The 23,429-nt window shown below is 35.4% G+C and overlaps 1 protein-coding gene across 2 annotated transcripts in view; it reads right to left on the bottom strand.

Moving 5' to 3' along the window:
- LOC129254894 (inactive peptidyl-prolyl cis-trans isomerase FKBP6-like) overlaps nt 1-23,429 on the bottom strand; it is a 38,340-nt gene that overhangs the window by 5,369 nt on the left and 9,542 nt on the right. Inside the window, exons 3-13 of one of the 2 annotated variants that reach the window (XR_010295473.1) lie at nt 23,167-23,264; nt 22,048-22,171; nt 20,638-20,727; nt 19,914-20,045; nt 18,462-18,592; nt 15,939-15,998; nt 14,563-14,760; nt 10,876-11,053; nt 9,891-9,969; nt 8,174-8,300; nt 5,666-6,821 (exon numbers count right to left, since the gene is read on the bottom strand). Coding sequence is in view for 1 of the 2 variants with exons in the window: in XM_054893433.2 (XP_054749408.2) it covers nt 6,765-6,821; nt 8,174-8,300; nt 9,891-9,969; nt 10,876-11,053; nt 14,563-14,760; nt 15,939-15,998; nt 18,462-18,592; nt 19,914-20,045; nt 20,638-20,727; nt 22,048-22,171; nt 23,167-23,264 (1,274 nt within the window). In the remaining variant the exon portion in view is untranslated. Of the gene's footprint in view, nt 1-4,047; nt 6,822-8,173; nt 8,301-9,890; nt 9,970-10,875; nt 11,054-14,562; nt 14,761-15,938; nt 15,999-18,461; nt 18,593-19,913; nt 20,046-20,637; nt 20,728-22,047; nt 22,172-23,166; nt 23,265-23,429 lie in introns of those variants that run through there. The other variant, XM_054893433.2, reaches the window with a different exon arrangement.

Genomic DNA, 23,429 nt, shown 5'->3' with positions numbered 1-23,429 from the left:
GAAATGTGAGCGCGCAGCGCTAGCTGATAGGTTTTGACAATCAGAGCTGATATGTTTTGACAATCAGACCTGAATAACAATATTTCGAGAATTTATTGTAAATACGAAGACTAGAGATTGGGTACTTGACAAATAATGCGAGCGCGTAGCGCGAGCTGCATTGATACTCGATCAGACCATAAACGGACTACGGCTGCACATTAAAAAAAATCAATTTGTAAATCAAGCAACGTGATATTTTAAGCTCCATATCAGCCCATTGAGGATTATTTGTATCTCGATATCTAACATGCAAGTGCGAGCGAAAAATTCATATAGTGATATGAAAGATTCTTATTTTTTTTGTATTTTCCAAGTCTTCTTCTCACCTTATTTTTTTCATTTGTCTTCCTCCTCTTTTCCTCCTTTTTTTCTCCTCTCTTTTCCCTTTTTTTATTTTCCCCACTCCTAGAGGGACCCGGGAACTTCGCCCTGGATCCGCGCTCGCATTATTCATGTTATTAATCTAGAAAGATCCCAAATTACTCATCCTTTTCATTATTTACAAAACATGAATGATGTGTCCCGTTTTAGTCTAAATCTCTTTTTTTTACTCTCGCGCTTCGCCCTCGCATCAATAGTTCAGTGATATACATATCCTGTTTACGTTTACAAAAAAGCTTAGAATTTCCCTTCTTTAGGTAAAAATGTACTTCTATTTGATTGTTGAAATATGCAACGCATTCATGGCTAACTGCAAGACGTCCTTGACAGGTGCATGGTTCCTTTTCGATCAGATCAAAACGTATATTTAAAATTTCTGTTCACGCTTCGCAGTAATTATTTAGTTGCATATATACACGATTCGTTCAGGCTCACAAACATTGCCCAGAATGTTAAAATTTCAAATACAAAATTAGCTCGCGCTTCGCGCTCGAACTATTTATATAAGGCTTATGAGATTATTAAATATTTATGTTGATTTATAGGAATACAGCTAATGGACTACCCCTTCAAATAAACATACATAAATCAACTTCGAGCGGCCGATTGTGGAAAATGTGACTGAAAAATCCCCCCCCCCCATATCAGCGAAGCTGGATCCGCCCCTGTACCCAACATATCATTTGTAAATATGCCTCTATAAAGGAGCTATATACAGTTCTTTACTTGTGTTTCTGCTCAGACTCATTAGAAAGGTGCAAATTGGAAACTTGAAACTGATCATGCATCCAGTGCCATTTGGCCAGGGTATACCAATCATGGTACAAGAGCGATTTATATAGTTTATGGCAATATCGAATTGGACTGTGTCAGGCAAGGTCGCCAATTATAGTAAAAAGATTCTTATAAAATTTTACGTTGTGAAGAAAGTTCAAAAATGGTCACTCGTTTCGTGTTAGATGTCAAGTAAGATTTTTTATTTATTGGAACGTGGAACAAAAGAAAATGTATCATTTTGGATTTTGAAATAAAAATTGGTGGAAACAGCAAAACAGACGGGCCCATATTTTATAACGGCAATTTTCGTACATTTAGCTCTATTGTGCAAGACTCTCTTACACTGGGGAAATGAAACAGAATATATGATAAATGACCATGCATGAATGAATGAATAAATGCATACAATTATTAAAGTAAATAAATAAAAATGTATGTCTGTGAGCAATTTTCAAAATATACCTTGGTCGCCCCCAGCCCTGATCCGCCAATTTACATGTGGAAAGAAAAATTTGGGAAAACTGGCGTATATGCTGTATTCTCGACCGCTGGTCTTTCTCACATTCATAAAATATTTTGGGAATAAGTTTTGACTTTATAAAATTATGAAGTCAGAGATCTTTTCATTAGAAGAGATTCGTACTTTGTTTCGTTGACAAACAAAAATTACACGTTTTATACAGCCGAAGGCCAAATACTTGCTCGTGCAGTATTATTTTGTCCACCCTATGCGATTGGTGAGGTTGGGGGGGGGGGGGTAGGCCTATTGGGGAAGGGATAGGCCATGCAGTTGAACAAATAGGCATTTTCACAAGAAAGTGTGTGTGAAGAAATAATATTACTTCAATGCACTATGAATTATGATGCAATTAATTTAGGCCGATATCGCAACATGTTTGTTTTGGTTTTTTTTGCTTTTCTCTCACTCATAACAGTCCGAGTGACAATATATATCCGGTTATTCATGAGGGACGTGTATCGTTTGGTTGTCAAGTTAGAAACAAAGAATTGCAATAATAAAGTTTGTCAGACTAGACAAATTCCCAACGACTCGTTCCCATGCAGCTCGATCCCCACCCAACCCCCCTCCCCTACGTTCTTTCTTTCTCTATATAATTTCTTTCTTTCATTGCATTTTTTCCCCTTCCCGTTCTTTCACCTCCTTTTTCTGATAATGACTTGAAAATCGATCAGCGCTTGGCTTGTAAATCATTGCCCCTGCCATTTTTTTTGCATCTCTCCCACAGTTCAATGTTTAATTAAAGGTCAAGTCCACCCCAGAAAAAAAAATGTTGATTTGAATCAATAGAAAAAAATCCAACAAGCATAATTTTGAAAAATTCATCAAAATTGGATGTAAAAATGATTAAATCAGTATGGCATTTCCAAATTTCACATAGCCTATATTTTTCACAAAATAGTTATATGCACAACTCAGTATTATGCAAATGAGAGTTGATGATGTCCCTCGATCACTACCAACCGCGTAGCCAGGATTTCATTTTGGAGGGGGCGGTAAATGCACGCGAAGCGTGCCAACACTTACAGAGCGCGCGAAGCGCGCTCCCTAGGGGTTGGGTGCAGGGAGGGGGAGTTTCCCCCTCCCTTGCGAAGCTTTTGGTGTTTCATAAATTAAAATGAAAAGGAGCCGTCTCTCTTGTCTTTAGTACCTATATATCAGCTCCAATTCAGTTGACTATATTGTGATTTTGAACATTGTTTTCAAAAAAGATTGTGAACGCACAAAAAAGGAATACAATGGAGGAAATTAAAATGATAATAACCCCGCGCGAAGCGCGGAAACTAAAGCGTTTTATCAATTTTTTGCCATGAAAAGGGTCCCGAGAAAACGGTATTCTCAAACACATATTGGATACTTCCCTTGGAAAGGTCAGATTTGATTACAAACAATTTAGCGACAGTGCATATCTTTAACTCGCAAAACAGAGGAGAAGAAGTGTATATGCCGGGAGGAAGATATTCCTCCCCGCGCAGAACGAAACTCTGAAATTTCAAAGGGCAGACGTTTCATCAAATGCAGATATCTCCAATACCCGATCGGCTCTAATTCAATTAATTTTCTAAGATCATTGAACTTCATTACAAGGAAAATAGTGCGCAAAAAGTTGAAACTTCTGTGATTTATTGAAATTATATAAAAAGGATACCTAATTTCTTTGACTTAGCTGAAGCGCTTCATTTTGAATTATAAAGAAACTTTGGTGTCATTCAAAATTTCAAACTGAGGGCGCAAAACAGGACAGGAGATGAATGTGCAGGGAAATGACATGAAGTTTAATAGAATTTGATAAAAAATATTGTACTTTTTTATTTAATAAGATACGAATTTTATACCTTCCTCTTTTTAAATTAGGAACCTGTTTGCCCCAAAAATTATGGTTGTTTAGTAATGAGCTGAAAAGCGGGAGAAGTTGACTTTATGGAGGTGACGGCAGAAATTGATATAAAGATTTCACCCAACCGGAGCCGACCCGACCAGAAGTTGCGCGATCAATTAAAAAAAAAGATAACTTCATATACTTCGGCCTAACCATGCCCTAATGTATACATTTGAACTTTACCCGGCAAGAAACACATATATAGCTGAGGTGGAAAAACAGGGTTAGAGAAAGGGTGGGGGGAACAATGGAGATCTTCAATATTGTCATTTAACCGCGCGCAGCGCGGAAGCAAAATTCATATATAAATCTAGAGCAAGAGTGAAGGAGTTTCTCTTTTGAGAAAAAAAAAAGAATAAAAAGAAAAAAAAACCTCAAAGCTACCTTTCTTCCCTTTCCTCCCTTCCCTTTTCCTTTTCTCCTCTCTTTTTTCTCTTTTTTTCTTTTTGGGGACGTTTTTTTTTTTGGGGGGGGGGGGCGACCGCCCCCACCGCCCCCCTGGCTTGTTTGAATTATATTTCAATTAGAGATTTGAAAATAAGGACCAACTTGACTGAACCATAGATATAATCCTCAGCGGTTATTCCACATATTCAGGAAAAAAATAAAATTATGGGGAAATATATAAAATGATATCGAGGCCCTATATCGACGTTACACCCGACCCACATTATTATTTTTATTGTTCTTTTGGTAGGCCTATTTAGTTAGTGAGATAGTGGTTATTACCATGTGAAATGGCCATATTATGGAAAGATATACGATCAAACTGAATAACATTATTTACAGAACTTTATCCAATAAATTACTTATTCCATAGGATAGCCAGTTTTCTGAAACTCGGCATGCTGAGCTGTATACTAGGCCCATGGTTTCGATTGAATCAAATTATCTCGGGACACGCAGGATCTCTCCATGTACATGACCAGTGAACTGAACTCTTCATGACCTGTAGGAGGCCCGGTATACAAGATCATTGCATGCAATGTATCTGTTGACCTTATTACGTAACGTCTCCACACGCACTATTCAACACAAACACACACACTCATACCGTACACCCACGCACAAGTGAATGAAATTCCCGGCCAGTCCTACTGCATACACAGAACATACATCCAACGTGCACACTGTACTAGTCTACGAATTCAGACACAATTAACCCAAAGACTGTTTATATATCATTTTAGTGAGAATTAAATCAATGCATTTCCAAAACATAAACAGGATGCACAATCTTGGAATTTTCTTTGAATGTAAGGGTTCTTTCTGTTGGTTTCATTTTCCTTTCTTTTCTTTTGAATCATTAGAATCGTAAAATAAAACTTTTTGTCAATCTGAAACAACATGAGCTGAGGCTAATACGCGGGAAGTCGGAGAAGAACCAAAAAAAGAAGTTTTTCCAATTCTAATTCTGTGCTGTACGTTATATTCATTCTGATTTATAAATTGTTCCAGTGTTATATTAGCAATCAGAGAGCAGATACTTATTTGCAACAGCTAATATCGTGGTTGCATTTTTTTAATGGGGAAGATGGGACGGTCGAGGTTTGTTATATGCAAGCGGCCCCCAGCCAAGGGCAAGTTCAAACTTCAAGGAAGGTAGGAATGAGGTACGTACTCCTAATATCGATCAAGGCTGTTTAGATCTAAAGTCTGCTCTGCCGTTCGTTGTAATGTGATGCAATCATGCAAGGAAAGTCTGGAAACGGCAATGTATCTACGACTATGAGCTTCGTAAAACCATAGAGCTGTAATAGCTCTATGGTAAAACTGATTGACAACGCAATTGTGTAGCGAGGACTACATTATCGTTCTCGCGTAGCACACGCACGGCAGAGGCGGTGGTGCGCACTTTGAGTGTCTGCATGCAGCTACGTTTCAAAAAGCTGGGTATCCCGGCAAGGTAAAATCCACACATGTAAGAGCATAATTTATCATGAAAAACACCTTTTCATTTCATATCATCCACATCATGACTGTTTTAGGACATACACATTCATATAATATACAAATTAATTAGAATGGTGACATGCCGATTTTGAGGAATTACCAAAACTATCCACCCTCTTTAAGGGCCTTATTTAGTTATCTGGCATTACACATACATGTAGACCTATCTAATATAATATACTCAAAATCATACAATCTAGTAAAAGTGACAGACCCATGAGCCAAAAGTATAACATTAAAAGCATGAATGAGTGCTAATATGCATGTGGTATTAATCCCAAGGACGATGATGCAATCCCTTGACCATAATATGTCAATGTGTAATGTGTGCCATGCTACTCTCTTTGAGAAACACCCATGGATATTCCATCATGGCTTAAATAAAGTATGATTCTGGTGCCAAGTGATCAAGGATATAAGAACACTCATTCAAATCTTTAAAGCTATTTTAACAGTTATCCAGGGACAATCGGCTAAATCACATTCTAACCTCGTATACATCAAGAAATCATATGACAGTATAAAGACTGTCCTCAAGGCGACATTTTGACATCCTTGACCAAAGCCTCAATCTGTGTACAAAGTCTATGATAGAAACTTTCTTCTGGCAGCCTCACTTCCATCCCTTGTGAGAAAAAATAATTATCTACTAGTATATATTCCTCACACCTGCCAGCAGCAGCGAAATGATATCAAAAGAAAAAGACTTCACTATCAATGCCTTTGACGTTCTTATTGTACCAGTGTTGAACAGCACATTAATGTCAGGTTATTCATTGTCTTCAACACATCCTAGAGTGAGTGAGTGATAAAGGATGACAATACTGACAGGAGCTTCTAAGATCAAGTTGGAATTCCCTCATAGAAATTATCATATCCACTGTAGAAGTTCCACTTTTTCATCCTGCAAGGTTTGAACTTTGCCATCTGGTGCAACTAAACTTAATTTACCGGTAGCCATTGCAGAGTTTCCTTCCAGTTTCTCTTGTACATTTTTGCTTGGGGGTCTCCAGGCTACATGTATGTCAACAATACTGCAAAGTACAATCATCAGTGTTTTTTAAAAGGTCATGCAAAGGATAAGAACTATCATCCTACAGCATGCTGGTAGTATTGAAGTAGCAGATGAAAGCAAACTCAGCGAATTGTGAGAATCTCATGGTGATTTGGCAAGGTGGCTTAGCTTGCAAAGGTTCTGATAAGAGAGTTCTTTCACTGTTCAGCTTTACCTGCAGCTTCCTTTACGATTTTGATAATCTGCTCGCCTTGCTGTAAAGAGATAAAATTAAATAAATACATAAATCAGTTTGCTGCTACTACTGCTTTAACTACTTCTACTACTACTACTATATTTCTGTATATTACTACATATCTTTATTCTTTTGCCCTTCATAACAGACCTACAGCCTTTCCTCTCTAAAGTTGATACTGAAGGCAAATATGGCAAGACAGATACACAGGTATATTACAACTTTATGCTTATGTATTTGTCATGTTACATAAGAAAGAGAATTTAGTGTATTTCTTAGTTACTCCCTTTACATGCAGAATGACTTAATAACAGTCATGAAGTGAAATATGTCCTAAGCTATTGTTATTACTGGTTATCCCAGAATCAATTTTCTTTTTAAATTTCCATACTGATACATTTGTTATAACTCTATTTATCTTCACATATTTAAATTACCTTATTATAATTAATCTTTGTTTATATACAGTGGTGCTAAAAAGTTAGTGAACTCCACTAGAAAATGAAAATATTTCAAGTGTTTAAGTTCTGCAATGCAATAGACATTTAATTGTGAAATCAGGTGATAAAATATTACATTGAATAAAGTTTAATTCTCTTGGCTCGGCGAACATTGTAGTGTTGTCTCTGTTCTACACTCAGCATGAAGGAGTGAATTTTTTGGTGGGGTTCACTAACTTGTTAGCACAACTTAAAGGGATGGTCCTGGCTGAAAATATTTATATCTTAATACATAGAGTAGAATTCACTGAGCAAAATACAGAAAATTTCATCAAAATCGAATAACAAATAATAAAGTTATTGAAGTTTAAAGTTTAGCAATATTTTGTGAAAACAGTCGTCATGAATATTCATTAGGTGGGCTGATAATTTCACATCTTTACTTTCTGTTTTCTTATGTTATTATATAAAGTCATAATTTTTTCATTATTTCATACTTGTGTGAATAATATGTCTCCCTTATAATAAAATAAGTTGCAGCAATAAATATCTAATGCACTAAATCAGTTGTCAATCCAATTTTTCTAGTTCTTGGAAAAAAAAATTGAATAAACCTAATTTCATATAATAAAATACAAAAGAACAAGTGGAGATGTGACATCATCAGCCCACGTAATGAATATTCATGACGACTGTTTTCACAAAATATTGCTTAACTTTAAAATTCAATAACTTTGTTATCCGATTTTGATAAAATTTTCTGCATTTTGCTCTGTGAATTCTACTCTATTTATTAAGCTATACATACTTTCAACCATCCCTTTAAGGTCTCCAGATTATTTTAACACAAGATTTTGTTTGAATAAAAAATGAAGAAAAAAATTAATCAGGCTTCAAGTTAATAATGGCTTACTAACTTCTTTGAACTTACATATTCTCTTTTCTGGAACGTCATGCTGAATTCCTTAGCAACTGTCTCCAGGAAGTTGATTTCTGATGGTGCCATAGTCTTGGCTTGGAATGTCATTTCGTTCTTCTTTTTGGCTTTTTGAAAATCCCTTTTAAAAGTCATAATATGCAATACTAAACAATAACAAATTCATCTAACAGCATAGACTTTTTATTATTCTACAGATATGATAAAGTGGACAACAAACAATAAAGGACACCTGTTTTTCAGTACAGTACATTTATCATGATGATATAAACATAATTTCAAATTGTGAAACTAACCTGTAAAATAGAAGTCAATGGGTAAATGAGAATCATGTTCATGGAATGAGCCATGGCTCAATTTCATTGAATCTGCCATCATAACAAGTTCCAATGCCATGACAGATTTTCTCACTCAATCAAAATCACGTATTTCACTAAGTACTTGTTTAATATTGTTTTCAATAAATGGAAACCTGTTATCAACATTGACATCTGAAAAAATAAATAAGAGCCGTTTCCAAATTATTTGTTGAGGGGAGGGGGGGGTTAGTATAGAGTTGAAGTCAATATAAAACAAAAGTGTCGCTAAGAGCGTTAAGCACATAATACGCCCACCTGTTACACGGAAAAGGGAGCTATTGTTCAAGCAAGAAAAGTGGAAGGTGGCGTCACCTTTGACCTTCTGACCTCAAAATCAATAGAATTCCTGGGATCTATGCTAGTATCATACACACCAAATTATATGAGTCTAGATTAAGTTAAAGCGGCCTGCCATTGACAAATCATGGGGAAATTGAATCAATACGAAATTTGCAAAAGGCCAATTGACTTGCACAATATAATCCGTCCGTCATGAGAGCCCGTCGGACTAATGCGATAAAAGTTCGGACAACACAAATTTGACCAAACTCGTGATCGTTATTTACTTCAGGTCGTCGCAGTTCTAGTTTCCAACATTCCCAAATCCTAGACTCTTAGCAGGTCTCTTGATTGATAAACCAAAATAAATATCCTCTGTGAAGTTACATGTTTCAAAATGAAAACACGCAGTTTACTGCTGGTTGGTTAGCCTACTATCTATTGCTCTCCTATATAAGACCTCCCAGACATGCTGACGTCTATTACCTAAGCACCCCCAGGCATACAGCCGAGTGAAAGACTAGAATCCCTTCTCTGTTCTGAGCTTGGCCCCATGATTTGTCAATGGAAGGTCACTTTAAACTCAAGTTATCGCATTTGCAAGGACTGCAGAAGGGTAAGATGAAAACATGTCAGTGTGACCTTGACCTTTTGACCTCAAAATCAATAGGCTTCCTGGGATTCACGCTAGTATCATACACACCAAATTATATGAGCCTAGGTTAAGTTAAACTGAAGTTATCGCATTTACAAAGACTTCAGAAGGGTAAGATGAAAACATGTCAGTGTGTCCTTGACCTTTGACCTTAAAATCAATAGGCTTCCTAGGATTTATGCTAGTATCATACAAACCAAATTATGTGAGCCTAGGTTAAGTTATCACGTTTACAAGGAAAAGTTAACGGACGGACACCGAGCGTTTTACTATAATACGTCCTGTAGAACGAGCGTATAAAAAGGAAACTGTGTATGGATCAGAGTTACAAAGTGGTACATAAAGAACAAAAAATGCCCCCCTTCCTTTTCAAAAGGGAATAAATCCTTTCAGTTTGAAGGATGCAAACATAGCTTACCGTAATTTGTCTCTGATGTTTTTCTGAACGTTTTCAGGTATTTTCCTTTGTGACTTCTCACCTTCTTTCAGCTGGTCATCTGGAATCCAAAATTGACAACCAAAATAATTCACAGGATCACACTGATCTTCATTCCTCCATGAAATATATCAGGAAAATCATCAAAATAACTAAATGCCTCTGCAAACTTTCTCCTAAGTCCAACAGACTTCTATTGTCCAAAGAGATTCAACTAAAGCATATTCTCCTGTCATTTCTGAACAACAAGGATCCAGTTTTTTTTACAATCTTTTCAAGCAGAGCTAAAAAAAAAAATCATACCGTCAATTTGATCATGTCCATTGGGATACTGGCAGGGCAGGGCCAGTTAACCCCCCCCCCTCCCGGAAAAGAACAAAAAAGGAATTCTTTAAAAGAATCATTGAATATTTCATATATTTTTAGTTGTAAGTTTTTTACTGAAATACTTCTAGCCAATGTGACCTAATTTAAAAAGTTATTCGCAAACATTCTACTATTTTAGGATAAGTTTACAGCAAAATCTGTCAGAAAATAAATAAATCATAAATGAAACTTTAGCCCCCTTCATATTAGGCTCATAACACCACCAAACCTGTTACAATAGGCCACTATTTTTCTTAGCCATTGTAATACAATGACATCTGAAGAGAGGGGAGGGAGAAGAAAGATCATTATGGAGAGGCACTAGACAGGAATTTGAATTCATAATGAATTTCCATCACAGGAACTGGGATTTTCCGAAGACTTCCAGTACAGGATTCTTAACGAGATGTTTCCCAAATTAGTGCTTTAATGTCAGATCATAAATTACATAACAATGAAACAATTTCATATTGGTTCTATTCTTGCAAATGTTGGCAACTGAGCACTGCCCCAAATTGTCATTAATGTGAACTGCCATTTCTACACATACAACCAACCCAAAATTGGAGATGGAATTTTCATCATTAAATGGTGAAATTACCTTTCTTCCAATCTGGGAACATGTTGCCATAGCAAGTACGTTCCATTAAATTCCACTGCCTCCATGCCTTGTTAAGTTCCCTGAGACCACTGAGTATTGCAGCATTAGATGGTTCCTGCTGTTGGGCTTTGGTCAGGAATACATGGGCACCTTGAAAATCACGCAACTCCATCTGGGCCTGTTATAAAAAGAAAGCATGAAAGAATTACCAAAATGTGCCCAACTATGTTTGCAACTCATTTTGGTAACTGCACATGTTAATTTATCAAAATATGTGGGACATTTATGGCACATTTTGGTAGCTTCTGGGATCATTCGCTCAGTTATCCGTACTCATTCATTGCATTAAAAAATGAAAAATGCCACAAGGAGGTCATATCATTTGGTCTGTATTTTCTAAAACCACATCAGCTAAACCCCATTTAGTTTACCATTAATATTGTATATCACCAGTTGGTCTAAGATCTACATGGTCCCAATTTGCAGGCTTATGTCCACTTTGTTCAATGCCATTTCATGCAATGACCATGTCGTCTAATGCCGTTTGGTCCGAATAAAAAAAAAACATGAAAAGAAATTTACAATTTCATGGATTACAAACAAATAAAAAGTAATGATTCCATGTCAAAATTGACTGATGCCTTGTGCAAGAGAGAGAGAGAGAGAGAAAGATAGAGAGGGGGGTAATAGAAACCAATAAACAAATACTAAAAAAAAAAAAAATTAAAGTAAATGAAACCACGAAATACAGTTCCTCAAAAATATTAATTATTTAATGAACATTACTATGCCCAATTTCATTTGTCTTATTTCAATATCAGAGTCATAAAGTATACCTCCTCCCCTAGTATTTAAAAAAAAACAATGAGGAAAACAAATAATGGAATCTCCAATATCTGATTAATTGGATAACTGAACAAATAGGTAAAAATAAAAGGAAAAATAGGAGGGGAGAAGTCAAACATACAAAATTAAAAGAGTTAAGCCTCTGGTATGCAGATATGACTTCAAATTTAAGTGTCAAATTTGCAAGAGCATGAGGTTTGGTTTCACATGATTTTATATTCATAAAGGAATTAAATTGCAACACCTAAAGTGCCTTAATTTGAGAAAACTGGGTATAAGCTAAATGCATCGCAGAGACTTATCAAAATAAGGCTAATATTAAATGTCTAAATTATAGTTTTTCATCCGATATTGTTGTGTTTCTTTTTCTATCCCCATTTTTTTAAATGGGGGTGAAACCTTTTCACCCCCTGGATCTGTGCATGCCCCCAGTAACAGTTATTGGACCAAGCGGGTATTGGACCAATGGGTATTGCACCAAGTGGGCATTGGACCGAGTGGGCATTGGACCAACTGCCAATTGGTCCCTGTGGGTATTGACCAATGGTCAATTGGTCTAAGTGGGTATTGGACCAAAATGTCAATTGGACCAACTGGCAAATGAAGTTAGATAATTAATAATAATAATTAACATCATTTATATAGCGCTTATCACAAAGAATGTCTCTAAGCGCTTAAGGAAAATAAATAGAAAGACAAGAAATTTCAGCTAAAAGTGAATTATACATGTTGACAGTTGAAAGTAGACAGTTGAAGCTGCATATGCTAAGGACGATCTATTTAACGAAAAGGTGAGTTTTTAACATAGATTTGAATTTGTCAGTTGAGTCTGCTTGTTTTATGCTCTGAGGTAGGTTGTTCCAAAGTTGAGGGGATGCTGAATAAAAAGATCGGGAACCATAAGACTGGGTGTTGATGGCAGGAACTTCTAAGAGTGATTTTTTTGCATGAGCGCAAGTTGCGGGAGGGTGAGTATTCTGATATTAACTGTTGAAGATAGACTGGAGCTGATTTTATCAAACATTGGAAAGTAAGCAAGAGGATCTTAAAATCAATTCCTTCACGAACCCTTAGCATATGAAGCTCCCTTAGCAGTGGAGTGACAGAATCACGTGAACGACGTTTAGCATTAAGCCTAGCTGCTGAATTTTGTATTCTCTGCAGTTTGTTAATTTGTGTATCAGGTAGACCATACAGAAGAATGTTGCAAAAGTCAATGCGAGACATGACCAGTGCCTGAACAAGCCTCTGGGTGGTCTTTTTTGTAAGAAATTGACGGATGCTACCGATTTTATGCAATGCAAACGAGGCAGATCTGCATACATTGTTCACATGGGTCTTTAGAGACATATTATAATCAAACATGACCCCTAGGTTTCTAGCAGCTGTAGAGCATTCTATATCAGTACCATCAAAAGAAATATCGCCAATCGGACTACAAGTCCTATGCCTGCTAACAAAGTGTAAACATTCTGTTTTACTTTCATTTAACTTTAATCCATTCTGTATGGACCAATTCTTAACGTCTGTAAATCATGCACTGAGTCTTTGTAGCGCCACAGCGTGGTCCTCCTTCAACACAAGGTAAATTTGAGTGTCATCTGCATAAGTCATACATGATATTCCATGGTGTTTGATGACATCCTCTAATGGAGATGAGAAGATTGTAAATGCTATCGGACCGATGACGGACCCTTGAGGTACTCCGAAGTTAGAAGAGCTGACAATCGATTCAGAGCCATTAACAAAAACAGACTGGGTTCTAGATGAACTAGCTATTGGACAAAGTGTCTAAAGTGGCATTTTATACAGGAAGTGGCTTTGGACAAATGGCTCTTTTCAGACTAACTGGTTATTGGATAAAATGATATAGTAAAGAAGCGATGACGTCAGTTGCCATGGTGTCATGGTGGCCTGGTTCTAAACAAATGAACCCGCCGAATGAAAGCGTGTGTTTCTCATAGATAAAAATGGCTGCTATCGTAATTTGATCGCTTGCAACCAAAGTCATTTGCAAATACAAATGTGTACATACGATCGTCAGCTGCGACTCTCTTTAGAACCAGCCCGCCATGACACCATAGCAACTGACGTCACACTTTGGTACTCTATTGGACCGAACAGCATTAGAAGACATGGTCATTATACAAAATGGCATTAAACGTAGAGGGAATCACCCACACACACGCACACACATAGACAGATGCCCAATGAACGAGGCTTCATTCTCACCAACAAGAAATTGCCAAGCCATTTAGCGACGGCCTTCTGTTTGAAACATAAGTAATGACATTTAAAAAATTCCTTAATTTTTTCAAATTTTACATTGTTACCATGACAACGAAGTGAACAAAACACTGATATAATTTTTTCTCTAACCCAATACCATAATAATCAACCTTTACTGTCAAATTTGGTTTTTAAGTTATGTTACCAAAATGTGCATGCACATCACATATAACTGCACAATTTGGTTTAAAAAAAATTCCATCAGGCATAGGTGCACTTTCTACATATTTTGGTACCAAATTCATTCCATCAAAATGTGCAGGAACATGTTTTTATGTGCATAATTGGATTTTGAAAAACATCATTTGAAAAACATGACCCAGGTCTTGAACCTCAGATCTCTGATTAGAGTGTAACTTCTACATGTAGCAGGACTACAGGTGCAGTTTGTTAGGGGCCAATGGTTGTCACAATGTTAGGATAGTTGCATGGAAAGGGGTAAATTTAAGCCTCCCCCCAGCTTGGTTTAGGGTCGGAGAGGGGATGTCACCAACCCACCTCAAACATTCTTCTCTCCCCCTCTAATACTACACTAAACTTAGGATATCTTACCATTCCTTTCCTGTAGAGCGCTTTGGGATTTTTTGGATCCACTGCCAAGACCCGATTGCAATATGATATGACTCTCTCTGGTGTTTTCAGCTTTGAACTACATAGAGCAATGTTAAGACAGATCTTGGTATGAACTGATCTCATCTGATCCTCTTCCTCCTGGTTCCTCAGGTGAGCTCCTTCCAAAATCCTTAAACACTATGAAGAGAGCAGATAATCATGCAATACAGCATAAAATGATTACCACAATTGCAATGCTTTCAAATCAATCTCAACTATGGAAAGCTGATAATGCCATGAATTGACATTAAAAAAATGCACAACAATAGCAAAACAATGTCACAATTTGTCACATATATCATGAATGCTTATCTGTAGAAATCAGGGATGTCTTAATTTCCCATCTACATTTAGAATGAATAACTATGGAAAGCAGGTGATGTCATTCATCATCTACATTTAAAATGCATAACTATGGAAAGCAAGTGATGTCTTAATTTGTCAATCTACATTTAGAATGTATAACTATGGAAATCAGGTGATGTCTTAAATTGTCATCTACATTTAAAATGCATAATGGAAATCAGGTGATGTCTTAAATTGTCATCTACATTTAGAATGAATAACTATGGAAAGCAGGTGATGTCATTATTCATCATCTACACTTAGAATGTATAACTATGGAAATCAGGTGATGTCTTAAATTGTCATCTACATTTAAAATGCATAATGGAAATCAGGTGATGTCTTAAATTGTCATCTACATTTAGAATGAATAACTATGGAAAGCAGGCAATGTCATTATTCATCATCTACATTTAAAATGCATAACTATGGAAAGCAAGTGATGTCTTAATTTGTCAATCTACATTTAAAATGTATAACTATTGAAATCAGGTGATGTCACAAATTGTCATCTACATTTAGAATGCATACCTAGAGAAATTTGGTGATGTCTTAATTTGTCATCCACATTTAGAATGCATCGAATCAGTGTAAACACACCATCTCTCTATAAAGCATTGCTCACACACACACATACATGCAACTCACAATTGCAACAATTATTATGCCATTACAACACCAAATGTACCATATTGGCAAAGAATATTTGGAAGAGTCCCAAACTTGTCAGCTAACAGAGGAAAAAGCAACCTGTGTTCAGGATATGAGGATTTCTAATGAATAATAAAAGTACAAAGATTAAAAAAAAACATACTCAAGGTTTTCTCTACTATAATTTTTACCAATATTCCACATTTGTGTAAAACTATCAATGTATATGAAATTTGATATAGTCTTATGAATGACAACAATATTATGATATTTACAAACCTAATGTACTTATTAGTTTTGTATGTTGTTCTAATACTTACTCTCATATACTTTGATAATGCCTGTTTGTACTTCTTATCATTAAAGAGTTCATTTCCTTCCTAAAAACAAAGAGGATAACAGAAAATATCATCAGTTAATGAATAAAACATATGTGTGTTTTAATTCATTATTACCCTTATTAACTGTGAAATCTGACTATGATCTTTCTTTTGATCATACCAACTGAGTTTGAAAAAACACAGACCCAAATAACATTACCTGGCAGACAATATATTTTGAGCATACATATGCAAATAACCCAACTTGGATTAAAATACCCTGTGGAATTTACCTAATGTAATGCAATATCACACCACAATGTACAAGCAGCAGCAGCTCAGCAGAGCATTGAATTACTACCACTTACTCTCAAAGTTAAGCTAGAAATCATTAAATAACTACACAAACATCAATATAATCATAACCAAATCTCTGATTTTCACATATAAAATAAAAGAAAATAATAAACAGAAATAAATCCAAAAATTACCAAGCTGAAATTTTCAATCTGTGACTCTAAGGTATTTGGCCACATCTTGCATGCTTTAAACCAAGCTTCAATTTTTATCTCTAAAATGTAAAGATCCATTCCCATCATTTCTTATCTATTGTTCAGGAATAACATTTTGGATTATGAATATTCAAAGCAAAGTTTACAGTCTCTAAATAATTGCAATCTTCCTCCAAAGTGGAGGAGATATGAGTAAAAATCAGAATATTTGTGTCAGTTTCAGTTCTGATAGCTTACCATTCACAACATTAACAAATGAAACTTAGTATAAAAAGATAAGTTTCCATTCATTTTAAATTTTTTAATTTTGTCCATTTTCTCCCTCTCCAACAGTCCAACCACTCATCATAAATTGTCATACATATTAAAGAATATCATGCCACAGAATCATAGCTCTGAAACTTTAAAGGATGCTGGTCCTTACTAATTTTAAGCTGCATAATGGTATGATCATAAGACCTTCCAAGTCAAAGGGGAATTTCACTCTGACATTAAGTTGGCATTAAATAGCCCCCCCCCCCCCAAAAAAAAAAAGAAGATATATATAGTAAAAGAGATGAATGAACAAAACAATGGTAGGCGTTGCTTAAATCAAGGTTCCTCAGAACTATCTGCCCTTGGGAAAATTTGATGATGCCAAAAAAAGTCTCGGCTGGGAATCAAACCCGGACCCCAGCTTTGAACGCCAGTGACTTAACCACTAGACCGTCAGATAAACAGATTTTCGACGCCACCAATTACATTTTCCTTTGTCGGTGTAGGTGAGCTTTAAACAATGACAAGCCGCCATGCCTCGGCTGGATCAAGGCTATTGCTTCAATACAGTACATGTATGGGACAATTAATTATACAATGTGAGAAATTCTACATGTGCAACAGCTTTGTGAAAGAAATGAATGAAGAGAATAATGGTAGGCATTGCTGATTGCTTAAATCAAGGTTCCTCAGAACTATCTGCCATTGGGAAAACTTGGTGATGCCGAAAAAATGTCTCAGCCGGGAATCGAACCCGGGCCCCAGTTTTGAACGCTGGTGCCTTAACCACTAGGTTTGATTCCCGGCAGAGACATTTTTTCGGCATCACCAAATTTTCCCAAGGGCAGATAGTTCTGAGGAACCTTGATTTAAGCAATGCCTACCATTGTTCTCTTCATTCATTTCTTTCACAGTATATTTGAATACAAGAGTTGCCAAAGCTGTTGTACATGTATAATTTCTTACATTATAATAATTGGCATTTATATAGCGCTTTATCAATCTACGACTGCTCAAAGCGCTTCACAATTATTATTACCTGGTCACTGGATTCATAGCATTTCAAGCAGCCTGTTAGGCGCACACTTGCTAAACCAACCACAATGACAGTTGTTTCCTACCGGTACAATTAGCACCTGGGTGAGAGTGGCAAAGTGTGGATTGACGCCTTGCCAAAGGACGCTAGGCCATGGTGGGATTCGAACACAAGACCCTCTGATTACAAGGCGAGAGTCAGAACCGCTACACCACGGCGCTTCCACATATATATATATAAATATAACAGATAATTTGTCAAAGAATAATAGGTAATGGATTGTTTTAACTTTGTGATGTTACATGTGCACAGTTCCCCATAAGTCATGTGATAAAAATTTCATAAAATTTTATAAAATAAAAATTTTCAAAAAAATGTTAGAAAAGGAGAAATGTGCATAATCATTAGACACTTCATTTAGTTCATTTCTAGAAAAAAACAAGAATAAAAGGTAAAGGTCATTTGTATAATTTTAAGCAGCTCTTGACCTTATCACAAAGTGGCTTTAATATTAATACTACATGACCTATGGGACTGCTGCTTGCACACATCAGAAAATATAACATTAGAAAAAATCTGGATCTCTTATTCTGAAATGGGTTTTCAAACTTCGCAAATGCTTTTCTCGATTTGTTTTGTTTACTATAGAAATGATGGTGACCTGCCCAGCGATAGAAAAAATGTATAAGTAATATTAACCAATTATGATATAGCTCTTACCGTTCTTTCTTCATACACTACTTTCAGCTTTCTCTTAAATGTTATTTCTTTGCGTTCTTCTTCACTCATGTTGTTAAACTCATCTAGCTCAGCACGATCTGTGCAGTTCAGTACCTCAATCTCCATCAAAACTGAGAAAATTCAGAAAGGCTTTTTTTAAATATTTGTTGCATTGTGAATTAAGTCTTTCTGATTTATTTTCATTCAAATCAGCTTCAAGTGAAATATGATCTTTTCAGATTAAAAATCTCTTGTTAAACAAGGTGGTTCATGAACCATGAGTCTCGCCTGATTTCCCTAGATGACCTTTGCACCCTCATGAACACATGTGGTATTACCCAATGATCATTTGTACCAAATGTGATCATAATTGATGCAGAAATTAAGAAATAGTAAGTTGAACAACCTTTTGACCCCTAGATGACCTTTGACCCCATCATCCTCACCAAAACATATTTGATATTACCCAAGGATCATTTGAACCATGTGTGATCAAAATTGATTTAAAAAATGAGAGCAAGTTAAAAAATTAAATAAAAAAGGATGGACAAGACCTCATATCATTTGACCTTTAATCTCTATTCCTTTGACCCCATCATCCTCATAAACACACATTTGGTATTACAAAAGGATCATATGTACCAAGTGTGAACTTAGAGGTAAAGTCCATCCAAGAAAAATGTTGATTTGAATCAATAGTGAAAAATCAAACATGCATAATGCTGAAAATTTCATCAAAATTGGATGTAAATTAAGAAAGTCATGACATTTCAAAGTTTCGCTTATTATTCTCAAAACAGTTAAATGCACAACTCAGTGACATGTAAATGAAAGAGTCGATGATGTCCCTCACTAACTTTTTTGTTTTTTTATTGTTTGAATTATACAATATTTCAAGTTTTACAGATTTGATAATAATAAGGACCAACTTGACTGAACCCTTAAGTGTTGACAATGGTATTATCATAATTCTGGGAGGAATAAAACTTTTTTACAAGACAATGAGGGGAAAATAAGAATAGTTCTCATTTCATATAATGAAATACAAAAGAAATAGTGAGTGACATCATCAGTCACCTCATTTGCATACTAACTAGGATGTGAATATAACTGTTCTGTGAAATTGTCATGCTGGTTGGATTGCCTCTTTTATTCAAATCACCTTTTTGTTGGGGAGGATTTGTCTTTAACATTTTTGTAACAGACCGTTCAGGCGAGACAAAAAGGGGGGGGGGGAATGTGAAAGTTCATTTCTTCCTGAAACACATGTAAGGGTTTATAAATTCACTCCCACTTTGTTAAAATTTGAGAAATGTGGGATATCTCGTTCAGCACAATAACAATTAAACAAAATATACATAAACATAACGTATGAACATGTCTTACAAAATTAATTGGTTAAAGGGTAAAAATATACCAAGAAATTCCAAGAGACATCTGCATTCTACTTACTTGTAGCATTTGCTGGAATCCTAGGGGGAACACCAAGGTCTTTGAAGGCCAAATCAGGATGGATTAAAAACCTGGATATCTCCCCTTTACGCATTGAACTTAGGGCCAACTCCACACTAAGGAAAACATCACCTAGAAATGACAAAAAGAAATTTGGTATACATATTGCATTACAGTGGGGATTTCTCATATCAGTAGTATATACAAACTCATAAAAAGGAAATATAATGACAAGCAAGAAAAAAAAACTATATCACATTGAATTTCATCACAGAAGGGCAGAAGGGCAACTCAATTCATATTCAATCTATCAATAACAAATTTACTGAGAAATAAGGAAGGGGTATCTTTACAAAAGCAATGTCACACAACCAAAAGGTACTCAATGTATGAATCAGGGTGGCATAACAGACAATGGTCAATGTTCACTAGATTGGTCTAAATATCCATGTGTTGAACAAACAAATGATATTCTTTATCACTGCAACTTTAAAATCACTGTATATCCCAAGTCTATACTCTGTTAATTGGCATGTACAAGTGCACCGAACTGAATCATCAAAATTACTGCAAATTTTATTTTTATTTTTTATTTTTTATTTTTTAAATACAACCTGTGATATAAAAAGTGGTATGTGATCAAATTTTTTTTTTTTTTCCTTCACAGAACTGTAATGTCACCAGAATTTTACACCCCCTGATTTTAAAAAGGTTTTGAACTTACCTTTCCCGAGTTTGATTCGCTCTGGTTTGTTCCTGAGACGCGTTGAATCATACGGCTCATCACTATACTCCACATAGCAATTATAATGTACTGAAAAAAAATACATACAATTCTAATAAAGGTGCTCTGCTACAATTCGTGGACTAAATCCAATTAATATGTGGGTCATAAAATGAACACATATTTCAAGAGGATATGCACAAAAGGTTTTATGAAGCAATTTCCAGACTGTCAAGACTTGTGATTTTAACATTGAAAATTCCCCCAATGTAAATATTTTTAAACGCAAACTGAAAAAAATGTTAATTCTGCAATACTCGTCGCAAACAGGTCAAGCTGAATAACTAATTAAATTATACTCGACTTTTGTGTATATGCGTATTATATGCGCTCATATTATATACATAGTCATGTATATTATTCGTTTAATTATTTTCTTCTTAAAATTGCAATTAGCCAAAGTACCTGCTCCTGCTGCCCGCCTTCTTCTTTCTTTCTACTTAGTGTACTGCACTCCTCTGTCCCTCCTGTCTTCCCCCCCTCACCTCCCCCCTCTCTTATAATATTGTAAAACGTAATTTTTTTTCTCACACGATCCATCAGTTACGTTTTTGTCAAGTGCACAAAAATTGTTTGTATTTATTTTTAAACAAAATTATTATTAAGACCCAATATTTATTTGTTGTAATTTTGTAATGTAACTAAGATAGGGGCTTGTCTCTTGTACAAGCTTTGCTTTTTTTTGGCAAGTCCCTCCGTTTTACTTTTAAATACAAATGTCATTTGAGATATCTCTATTTACTGAATTGTGCTCCTTAAATCTATGATTATGTTATATATATTATATTTTGTCTTGTAGTATTTTCGACCTTGTTATGTTATGTTTATCAAATTATGTACAATTGTGAAACGGAAATAAATAAATCAAATCAATTCCATTTTCCATTGGTTTGAAGAATCAGAACAGGAAGAGCATGTTTTGTTTGACTTTTGTTTATTAAGACAGAGGGAAATGAGTGAGTTGCTCTATATTCAATTACTGAATTGCTATTTATCTTTATGTGGAGCAATCATGCATTAATGATTTCAGATGGCTATTCATGGCAGTTTGGTCAATGTACAGAAACATGGGCCATCCTGTATCCCTCATGCCATGAGCAAAAACACTTTGGGAAATGCTTCCCATTTAACCTTTTGCCTAATTTACAAAATTAATGTTTTGCAATGCCAACTGGTGCCTGTTATTTTTTACACCTTTCATTGTACTTTCTTATTTGATTCTTGGCACAATTTATTTTGTGAATGATATATCAAAAAGTGTACATCAAAACTAAAGGCACATTTAAGTACATTTAGTTCCATAATATTCCAAGTTCTTACAAAAAATAATAAGAATTAAAAAATATTTACCAGTTAGAGTCATGCCTTGAATAGGTAATGCCCCTGCTCCTTGCTTGATATAACTCTTGAGAACTTTCCTGTTCTTCTCAGGAGTGATATCCTCCATTTTCTTTGCCATCTTCTCAAAAGGGGACTACAAAACAACAAGCAACAATATACATGAAATACAAGAATGTTGGAGGAAAAAATGCACTGATAAACAAAGGTTGAGGTTCAGAAAGGATGTTAAAATCCCAATGATTGTACTTCATGTAAAAATTTATAAACATAAATACTTGCACATTGCTCATGCATATTTGAAATATAAGTATATTTGGGCTAATGTTATAAAACTCTGAAAATTAGACACAGGTTTAACACCAGACTAAACAAGAATTCTAAAATCTTATCCACTCTTCTATGGAATCCTAGATTCCATCTCATAATTATACATCAAATCAGGGCACGACAAACCCACTTTCCCGGGGCAAGTGAAAATGATGTGCGGGCAAGCATTTCTCAAAGTCAATTGCCCGATCGGGCAAGTGGTTGTTTTGGAAAAAAATATCAGTAGACCCTCTAAATTTCAATACCTTTTGGATAATCACAACTATCTCTCATATTTTGTCAAACCAGTAAAAAAAAAACAGTGGAAACTGATGTAAAATCAGCGCCAATTACCAATAATTTATCACCAGGTACCTAGTGACAAATTTTTTTTTGTAGAGGCCTGTCAAATCATTAATGGAAATTTAGTGTATCCATTATTCTTCTCATTTCAAAACAAAATTATTTTGAACAGATTTCCACTGCATGATGAATTGATTTGTTCTTGTTAAATGAGGTAGAAGATTGTATTTAGTTTTTCACCTCTCTCTAATGACTACAGAAATTTTACCTTTAAGATATTAGATGATAGAGGAAATATCACATTTTGGATCATATGATTTTATAATACATCTTGGCATGGCTATAGGCCATTACTCACATTATGAAGGATCCTTTGTAGCTTTTACATAATCCACACATGGTTTACACATAGATAGAAGAACAACATCATTAATAATTATATCACAAGAAGCAATATTATTTTTATGATAATGACCTCTATGATTGCAGATTTGTTTAATTGTTGTCATTAAGGCTTACCAGACCCTCATCATCATTGTCACCATCGTCTCCTAGACATTCTCTGTTCAGCTGCTTGAAAACTTCCTCAGTTTCAAAGTATGCATCTGTGTCTGGATCTGTCAAGAGATGAAGAAAAGTTGCAGCAACAGGACATGGAAGTCATTATCACTATCAATCATCATCAACATTCGTCATCGTAATCATAAATATAATTATCATTAGTAATATCATTGCATCATTGTCTTCATCATCATCATCAGCCACATCCTGGGGAGTATTTC

This window comes from Lytechinus pictus, chromosome 2 (assembly GCF_037042905.1).
Source record: "Lytechinus pictus isolate F3 Inbred chromosome 2, Lp3.0, whole genome shotgun sequence".
In the NCBI taxonomy this organism is placed as follows: domain Eukaryota; kingdom Metazoa; phylum Echinodermata; class Echinoidea; order Temnopleuroida; family Toxopneustidae; genus Lytechinus; species Lytechinus pictus.
The sequence above is the reverse complement of the archived record's forward strand: the minus strand, read 5'-3'. Positions and strand labels throughout refer to the sequence as shown.